Source organism: Sprattus sprattus (assembly GCF_963457725.1).
Source record: "Sprattus sprattus genome assembly, chromosome: 3".
NCBI lineage: Eukaryota > Metazoa > Chordata > Actinopteri > Clupeiformes > Clupeidae > Sprattus > Sprattus sprattus.
The window spans coordinates 50023957-50034133 of NC_137922.1; the positions used below are offsets into that span (position 1 = coordinate 50023957).

Below are 10177 nucleotides of genomic sequence, written 5' to 3' on the forward strand. Positions count from 1 at the left end.
TGTGACAGGATGAGTGTGTGATGGAATGTGTGTGATGGGATGAGTGTGTAACGGGATGAGTGTGTGATGGAATGTGTGTGATGGGATGAGTGTGTAACGGGATGAGAGAGAGTGTGACGGGATGAGTGTGTGTGTGACGGGATGAGTGTGTGTGATGGGATGAGTGTGATGGGATGAGTGTGTGTGTGACGGGATGAGTGTGTGTGTGAAGGGATGAGTGTAACGGGATGAGTGTGTGTGTGAAGGGATGAGAGAGAGTGTAACGGGATGAGTGTGTGTGTGACGGGATGAGTGTGTGTGACGGGTTGAGTGTGTAAAGGGATGAGTGTGTGTGTGAAGGGTTGAGTGTGGGGGGGGGGGGGGGTCTAGCACTTGCGTTGCTCCTGGTCTCTCCTGTGTGTGACGGGATGAGTGTGTGTGTGACGGGATAAGTGGGGGGGTATGGCTCTTGCGTTGCTCCTGGTCTCTCTTGCGTGTGACGGAATGAGTGTGTGACGGGATGTGTGTGTGTGTGACGGGATGGGTGTGTGTGATGGGATGAGTGTGTGTGTGACGGGTTGAGTGGGAGGGTCTAGCTCTTGCGTTGCTCCTGGTCTCTCCTGTGTGTGACGGGATGAGTGTGTGACGGGATGAGTGGGGGGGTCTAGCTCTTGCGTTGCTCCTGGTCTCTCTTGCGCTGCTTCTCTCGCTGCCGCTCCAGCTTGCCCAGAGCCTTGCGCTCCTTCTCCGCTGCCGCGTGGATGTCTCTGATCCGCCGCTTCAGAGCATTACGGTCCGACGAGTTCACCACGCCCAGGCCCTAGAGTCCACAGCAGGGGGGGGGGGGGGTTAGAGAGAGAGAGAGGGGGGAGAGAGAGAGATAATAATGTACTGTTACAATTATTAATGTAATCATTTTCATATATCCAAACAAAATGCTTTGGCAATACTTTACAACGCTATGGTCATGCCAATAAAGCTTCTTTTGAATTTGAATTTGAATTGAGAGAAGAGAGAGGAGAGAGAAGAGAGGGGAGAGAGAGAGAAGAGAGAGAAGAGAGGGGAGAGAGAAAGGGGAGAGAGAGAGAAAGATGGGAGAGAGAGAGAAGAGAGAGAAGAGAGGGGAGAGAGAGAGAAAGATGGGAGAGAGAGAGGGGAGAGAGAGAGAGAGAAGAGAGGGGAGAGAGAGAGAAAGATGGGAGAGAGAGAGAGAAGAGAGAGGGGAGAGAGGGGAGAGAGAGGGGATAGGGGGGAGAGAGAGCGAGAGAGAGAAAGACGGGAGAAAGAAGGAAGAGAGAGAGGGGAGAGAGAGAGAGAGAGAGAAGAGAGGGGAGATAGAGGGGAGAGAGGGGGAGAGGGAGAGAGAGAGAGAGAGGGAAGAGCGAGAGAGAGAGGGGGGAGAGAGGAGAGAGAGAGAAAGAAGGGAGAGAGGGGGGAGAAAGAAAGGGGAGAGGGGGGTAGAGGATTTGTAAAAAAAGAGGAAATGACAGTAAATATAATCACATTGAAAACGACTGGTAAACGAGGTGAAATGGTTTCTGTGGTCAGATCTTTCTGTGTTATGTTTCAGTAGCCTAGCAACTTGACCCTGATGCTGATGGTGATTTCTGACTATTATTTTTTGTTCTTGCGATCCGTTTAGATCGATCCCAAATCCATGCCCAATTCCGTGTCTCACCTTGAGCTTGGTGCTGTCCATCTGCAGCAGCTGCTCCCCGTCGATGTCGTTGGCCGTGAACTCTGGGACATACTGCTCCATGTTGAGGCCCCGAAGCCACTGACACACCTGCTGCGTGCTCCAGGACGACACCAGACACAGAGGCTCATCAGCATGCTAGCAGAGAGAGAGAGATAAGGGGAGAGAGGAAGAGAGAGTGGGGGAAAGAGAGAGAGAGGGAGAAGAGAGATAGAGGGAGAGAGACAGAGAGAGAAAGAGAGAGAATTTATTTTTAATCAAAAATCAATACTGTCTCTCAACATTACTTATTTTAGGTTTTAGATTTCCCCATCAAGAAGCTCAACATTAAATAAAACTCTGTTGTTGCAATTCCATGTTGTATGGGTGTGTGCCCAGCAGGGGGCAGCAGTGACTCAACAGTGACTCAGGTCACCAAAGGACAGCATGAGGTGAGGCTGAAATGATACGTTGAATAGAGTCTAGTAATTTGAGATTAAAAAAGAACATGGACAATGTCAGTTTTTAACGGTGCTATAGAAACAAAAGCATTTGATTCGATTTGCATTTAATTGATGTTCTGGAATTAATGTTAAGGTGGTACTAAACGCATGTGTATCGTTGCATGTGTTAATCCATGTGAAATCCTGTAAGATCCATATATAAGGGATAGATGCTGATACAAATTCATGCTGTGGACGGAGCAACTACTAAAGTCAAAATCACCATTCACACCCTTCCCCATTTAGTCATCATAATCATATCATGATAGATCATAAGCTAATCACACAAAAAAAGGCCTGATTTCCTTATTGCTACAATTCATACCATTCCCATTGAATACGTTACATTTTCCCATTATGCAATTGTGATGTACAATAACCCCATGTATAACTACGGTACAACTGCAGACCATAAAACATTATGACAAATGATGTAACAGGTCATATTAACAGAACATAAGAAACGTTGCCTGCCGGGCCCATTTGAGGCGTTTGTTGAACAGCATAATCATAGTCAAGTTTATTACTCCTAGTTATTACTAAGGTGCATAATAAGCCCAATCCAGATTTACAGATAAATTGCATAATAAACCCAATCCAGATTTATAGATAAATTGCATAATAAGCCCAGGCCATACTTACAGATACGCTGCTTTATAAGCCCAAAAACTGTACCTCGTCTAAGGACTGGGGGAGAGTCTGGTAGGGGTGTGACGGGGTGTGACGTACCTCGTCTGAGGACTGGGAGAGAGTCTGGTAGGGGTGTGACGGGGTGTGACGGGGTGTGACGGGGTGTGACGTACCTCGTCTAAGGACTGGGAGAGAGTCTGGTAGGGGTGTGACGGGGTGTGACGGGGTGTGACGTACCTCGTCTGAGGACTGGGAGAGAGTCTGGTAGGGGTGTGACGGGGTGTGACGGGGTGTGACAGGGTGTGACGGGGTGTGACGGGGTGTGACGTACCTCGTCTGAGGACTGGGGGAGAGTCTGGTAGGGGTGTGACGGGGTGTGACGTACCTCGTCTGAGGACTGGGAGAGAGTCTGGTAGGGGTGTGACGGGGTGTGACGGGGTCTGACGTACCTCGTCTGAACACTGGGAGAGAGTCTGGTAGGGGTGTGACGGGGTGTGACGGGGTGTGACGGGGTGTGACGTACCTCGTCTGAAGACTGGGAGAGAGTCTGGTAGGGGTGCGAGGAGCGTGTCTCGGCCACTGAGTCGTTGGTGGCAACGGGGCTTCGTGGGGAGAACTCATCGCTGAGCGCCGACTCCTTTAGGACGGATGGATGAGAGAGCGAGGACAGAAGAGAGGGATGAAAGGAGCAGTAGAGTACGGGGAAGGATCCAATAATAATGCAGTACGAGCAGTTTCAGTAACATTATGCTTAGATACATACATATTATTTCATGCCATGTTTCATTCATTCAAGTGTTTCCTAAGAAATTAATGACAAAAGTTATCAGCAGAAAAATCATTAAGATTACCACATTCTGGACACGAATGTCTCTATCACAATATTAAATGGAGATTTAACTAAAGCATGTGCGTGTGTGTATTTGTTTGTTTGTGTGTGTGTGTGTATTCTTGGACTTAATAATAAGAACTCTAAGCAAATAGCCAAATACTGCTCTGTGTCAACAATCATAGGCAGTCTGCATACAGTATATGGAGAAGGCGCTGTCATCTCCACCCCTGATATGACTATGTATTTATCTGCTGATTCACTTGGCTGTAAATACTTGCACAGTGTTTGTGTTGTTGTGTGAGACATCATAGGCTCTTTATTAATATTTGGATGCTGTGGTGTTGTAATCAGTATTGGCATTCCAAATAAATGAATCAATTGTATTGTAAGTGGCAAAAATAATTATTCTGATCTGGGTAACAGACAAGCAACAACTCTTAACCCAGAGCGCAAATGATTCAGTAACTAATGGTTACAGCCTTGCTGCCTAGGGACATTCCAGAATCAGTGACGTGCCACGGCTCTCTCACAAAGGGGGCACAGTTTCACATGTCTGCAAAAACACTCTCCGCAGCAGAACTCATCACAGAGCAGATCAGGGACATCAACACACACGAGAGTCAAGACAGTCTTCGCAACAGAACTCATCGCAGAGCAGATCAGGGACATCAACACCTAGGAGAGTCAAAACACTCTCCACAGCAGAACTCATCACAGACACAGAGCAGATCACGGACATCAGCCCTCAGGAGAGTCCAGAGGTGCACACATGTGCCAGTGTGATGACACAGACAAACACACACAGTAATGTCCTGAGCTTATTCTGCAGTACCTTTGCTCAAATCACTCTCTAGCTCTTTCATAAATTCTCACGCACACAGAAGTTCTCTCTCCCCTATTTATCACACACACACAAACACACAGAAGCACACAGAAACGCACGCACACTCACGCACGCACACACACACACACACACACACACACACACACACACACACACACACACACACACACACACAGACACACACACACACACACACACACACACACAGACACACACACACACACACACACACACACACACACACTGTCCTCACACAACCGTTAAGAACCCAGCGGGAGAAAGAAGTAAGGCCAGCAACTCCAACTTATGGAAGAAGGGGAAATGTTTGGAGGGTGGGGTGTGTGTGTGTGTGTGTGTGTGGCCACATCCTACCCATCCACTAAGCCTATTACTAGGCCATTATCCCCAGCTGAAAGGCCTGGAGAGGACATAATTGATCTTCATCCAGGGGCACTTGGCTGAGTGTGAGTGCAGAGTTGGCTGTGGGCTGTGGAGAGCACGGTTTAGACTGACTACCATTAGGAGCCCAAACCTGCACTTAGAGGAAGCCGGGCTTCCTGGTCAACCTGCCCATCTGCATCACTGTAAGTAAGAGACATACTTGGGGTAATTGGGGAAAGATTAAGTTGTAACATTCAGCCTAAGTTTAATTCATAACATTCTAATACTCACCATGATGTGCTCAACACCAAAGCTACCCTGGGTGAAACGGTCCAAAGGATTACATTATGCTGTGTATTATAAGTGTCCCTGTGGATCGATGGGGTCTGATGACCTATTGATGAGGTTTTTAAAATAACACATACAAGTGTGTATCTTGACAATACTGTGAATCATTTTGGTTTATAGCATCTATTAGATGTTAGGTATTGAAGCAGTCTTGCTGAGTCAGGTGATATTTTTAGTGTTCTTGCCAGTTATTGAACACTCACAGGCATCAGCATCAAACAATGATGCAACACGGCTAATTGGAATGGCTTATGTAAGCATCATGTCAGGATGACTCAGGGCGCCCAGAGACGCTAGGGAAAAGTACACTAGGGCACTTATACAACACACTCTTAAATCAATAACTAAAAATAGATGTATACATTGACACAAGTGGGGAAACACACACGCATACACACACACACACACACACACACACATTGACACAACAGGGGAAACACCAAGACACGCAAACTTAGAAATTCTAAACTAAGAACACTGGGACGTCACATGATTTACAGAACTGCAAGAATCACTCACACCAATAAAGCACTATATTGTGCAGAGATGACATGATCAGGATCACTGAAGTCACATGGAGGAATGACATTCTGTGTTACATTGTATCCTGTGTGCCAAAGAAGACTGTTTTCATGGGGCCTATTCTATGTGTTGCTCGGCAACACTGGTCACCGAGGGAACTGTTTGTATGTGAGGGTCTAGGCCAGGTCTGTAGGGTAGCCACAGCACATATAAGTCAGTGTAAGCAACAGCTCCATCTCCTGATACATGCTAACAGTAGAGACAGTGTTAGCAACAGGTCCATATCCCGACCTTATAAGCTACATGCTAACAGTAGAGACAGTGTTAGCAACAGGTCCATATCCCGACCTTATAAGCTACATGCTTACAGTAGAGACAGTGTTGGCAACAGCTCCATCTCCTGACCTTATAACATGCTAACAGTAGAGACAGTGTTAGCAACAGCTCCATCTCATGAACTTGTCAGCTACTTGCTAACAGTAGATATAAAAGAGGCAGTGAGGATATGCTGTTTGAAGTTAGAATTATAATTAACCAGCAGCGAACAAATTGGCCCTGCTAAACACCAAATAGCAAACACAGCTGGCACTGATAAAAGTTAGCAAGCTGGCTGACTGTTGTATTACAGCATCACATGCTTAATGAAAGCCTGCTGTAAAAGTTATTAATACAGTTTTTCATATTTTATTTGGCTGAAATTATGGGCAGAGGTATTTGATTATGACAGTTGATGTTTAATCCGCATCTGCCAGGCTCAATAATCTTTACATCAGATGAAGCCAAAAGAAAATTCTGTGTAAGACCTTATTTTAAAAGATTCAAAGGGGCCACGCAGACAAAAATACTAAGCTCTTTTTTCAGCCTTGACAGACTCACAGAGAAACAGAAGATGCTATTTATAACTGCTACTCTCTGCACCACACTGCACTAATGCAGAACGACCATCTAGAATAAAAGCTGAAAAGAGTCTTGGAATGCAATCAAACAAGCATAAAAATTGCATTTGTATATTTGAATTAGGCCAAGTATGGCCAGTGCATTCAGACAGTCATGTGGCCTTACAGGAGAAGTTTTAGCATGTTAGCATGTTAGCATTTGTGCGTTATCAATGATACAGCTTCCCTGAACCTCCTGCATCGACTTTGATGCTATAAGGTTATTCTACATACCACCGCCTTTAATGTCCTACAGTAGAATACTATCTGCTGCTAAATCATTTATCTTTTAAAAACATGTTCACTATTATTTAAGCAAGTATAAATTAATTTGAATCCAATTAACCTTCAATCGATAGATGATCAATAGCTATCAATCAATATATTTCAATCATTCTATCTCATGACCTTGATGATGGTCAACACGCACACGCACACACACACGCACACGTATGCGCACACGCACAAACACGCACACACACACACACACACACACACACACACACACACGGCAAATACGAGCTCTGAGACTCATGGTGTCCATGACAGATGACAGTGGGACACTGGGAGGTGTAAAGGCCATCGCTGTGTGTGTGTGTCTGGCTTGGTGATGATAATATAGAATCTTTAGAGAAGCTGCCGAACATAACACAACCCCCTCCCCCCTCCTTCCTATACTGTACATGCACACACACACACACACACACATACACACACACACACACCCACACACCCACACACACACACACACACACACACACACACAAACACACACACAGAGGGAGAGAGAGAGAGATTGTCTGTCACACAAACACATTCCTCCACCCAGACAGTGTAATACACACTCTTACACAGACACACACCCACACACATGAGCAGCTGAGACACTGTATGTTAAGCTTCAAACAGGCTGACAGGAGGAGGTGAGGAGGAAAAGCCAGAAATAGGGTGCAGAGGAATGACTCAAATCCTCTCCCAAGAACACTGCAGCACACACACACACACACACACACACACACACACGCACAAACACACACACACACACACACACACACACACACACACACACACACACACACACACACACACACACACACACACACACACACACACACACACACACACACACACACACACACAACAACAACAGCACTGCATTACATTACATTACATTCTGTAATGTTGCATTTTGTAGAAATAGTGCTGAAAGTCAGCACCCACGGGACGACATGTTGGCAGTCGATTTGGTACTTCATGGGCTGAAATAGCTAGCATAGCATCGCGCATTGAAATGAATGAAGTAGCTAGCATAGCACCGGCTGTTGAAATTAATGAGAGTGGGACTTCCTTGCTCTGCCCTGGTCTATTACACCTCCGAGGGTGACAAGGGATCATGGTAGTTATAGCCCCTAAGGGAGAGACTTTATGCCTGTGCGGTGACACCACCTTAAACAAGGTATCATGGGAGTTGTAGTTCCTAAGGGAGAGTTTATGCTTGTGAGGTGACACCACCTTAAACTAGGGATCATGGGATTTATAGATCCTAAGGGAGAGTTTATGCTTGTGAGGTGTCATCACCTTGAACAAGATAATATGGAATTCCCTGAGAGACAGAGAGAGAGAAAGAGGGCGATACAGAGAGAAAGAGAGAAAGAGAGAGCGTTAGATGTACCTGCGAGTTGGACTTGCGGGGGCTGGAGTTGTGGGAGGCCAGCTTTGGGGAGCCGGAGGGGTTACTGCCTGAGGAGGCGGAGCCTCGGTTGCTCTCGGTGAACCAGGAGAACGGGACGAAGGAGCCCGAACTCCGTGACGGGCTCTCAGAGGGCTCCCTGTGTGACATGACATGACGTGAGATGTTATGATCTGCAATGACCACTCAGAGTTAGCTTTGGTTGATACAATGCAGACGAGCAACTACACTATTTCTGGGCTGCATGGTTTGTCTTGCAAAGAAAATAACTACTTACAACAGACATTATAGCCTTCAAAGATATAATGAAATAGTCTTTAAGACTGAAGTATACTCGTGCATAGTTTGGGCTTTGAACATTGGGTATGAGCTTGGGCTTCTGCTATCATACTTGTTATATGAATGCAGTTAACATTACTCATCACAGCTTCATAGCTTTGAGTATGAGACATGAAGAGCCGTTCACAAACTGCCAACAATAACTATGTCGACAACTGTTACTCTAACAATATGAGTGTCCACACTGACCAAGAAATATCCTGCATGTTTTAATGTGATGCCTTCAAAAATTCAATGGATTTTGTTCGGCTTTTAGTCTTCTGTCGCCATGACCGTCATCGTTTACACAATCGCTCTGAAAGTGATGCCCACTGATATCGTTCTTCATGTTGTTATCCTAGAGGGTGGTGTGGACATTGCTGCTCTCCTGAGCTACAGCGATATTTAAAACTGTAGCTCTCACAGTAATTGGTATTGCAATCGTTTGCAGTGTGGACGTGTCACAGTGGACCCACCGGCTTCCCATGGACAGCCTGTTGGACTTGTCCTTCTTCACACGAACATACGAGCGTCGAAGCGTCACCCTGTCAGAAACACACACACACAGGGGGAACTCAGCGGTGGTGTGGCAGGTAAATACTGCTCTTCAGCAGTTACGTATCTCCCTCTGGACTCTTCTAAAGGCAACAAATACAAGTGATGTAGACAAACTATGGACTATGCTAACGTCACAGACTCAATTCAAAGAATACATAACAGTATACTGTGCATGAACTGTGAGATATATTCAGAGATATATTCACTCTATATGGGGTGGCAGTGGTAAAGGAGGTAGATAAGTAGTTAAGTGATCAGAAGGTTGCTAGTTCAATTCCCTGTCAAAGCGTCCTTGAGCAAGACACTGAACTCCTGATGTGCAGTGTGCCATCAGACGAAATGTAAAATGTGTATACATCCTTGTAAGTTGCTTTGGATAAAAGTGTCTACTAAATGACTTAATGTAAAATGTTAATCTATTATGTGTACTGCGGTGGGCTATATGCAGTGGTTTAATGGTCCTTGGAGAAGTGGGTATACTCTTAAGTTGTTTAAGCAGCCAATACAGCACAGGATAAACGCCCTGTTTTGAGAAGTGGATATATGCAATGCTGACTGAAAAATAAGTTGGTATACTCCGTAAACCTGCGTATACCCTGGACTACACCACTGGCTATATGCTGTAGTTAAGCTATGTCATGTAGCATTTACTGATCTTTATCTGGGCTCCTGTCTGTCAGAGTAACTCACCCAAGATCCAGGAATCTCCTCTTGGTCTTCTTGTCGAATATCACTGTGGGGCTGCCTGGGTCTGAGGGACTGATGTCTCGACTGTCATCAGACACCAACACTGTTGAGATGATGTTGGGACACACACACACACACACACACACACACACACACACACACACACACACACACACACACACACACACACACACACACACACACACACACACACACACATACACACCCACCCACACAAACACACACGCACACACGCACGCACCCACGCACCCACG

General features: G+C 45.8%; 1 protein-coding gene across 1 annotated transcript in view; it reads right to left on the reverse strand.

Annotated features, from left to right (window-relative positions):
• Nucleotides 1-643: 643 nt before the first annotated feature.
• samd14 (sterile alpha motif domain containing 14) overlaps nucleotides 644-10177 on the reverse strand; it is a gene marked incomplete at both ends in the record, with an annotated part of 26576 nt that continues 17042 nt past the window's right edge. Inside the window, 6 exons of the mRNA XM_080834494.1 lie at nucleotides 644-799; nucleotides 1658-1813; nucleotides 3311-3424; nucleotides 8322-8478; nucleotides 9134-9202; nucleotides 9906-10005. Of these exons, the coding sequence (XP_080690620.1) occupies nucleotides 644-799; nucleotides 1658-1813; nucleotides 3311-3424; nucleotides 8322-8478; nucleotides 9134-9202; nucleotides 9906-10005 (752 nt within the window). The remainder of the gene's footprint in view (nucleotides 800-1657; nucleotides 1814-3310; nucleotides 3425-8321; nucleotides 8479-9133; nucleotides 9203-9905; nucleotides 10006-10177) is intronic.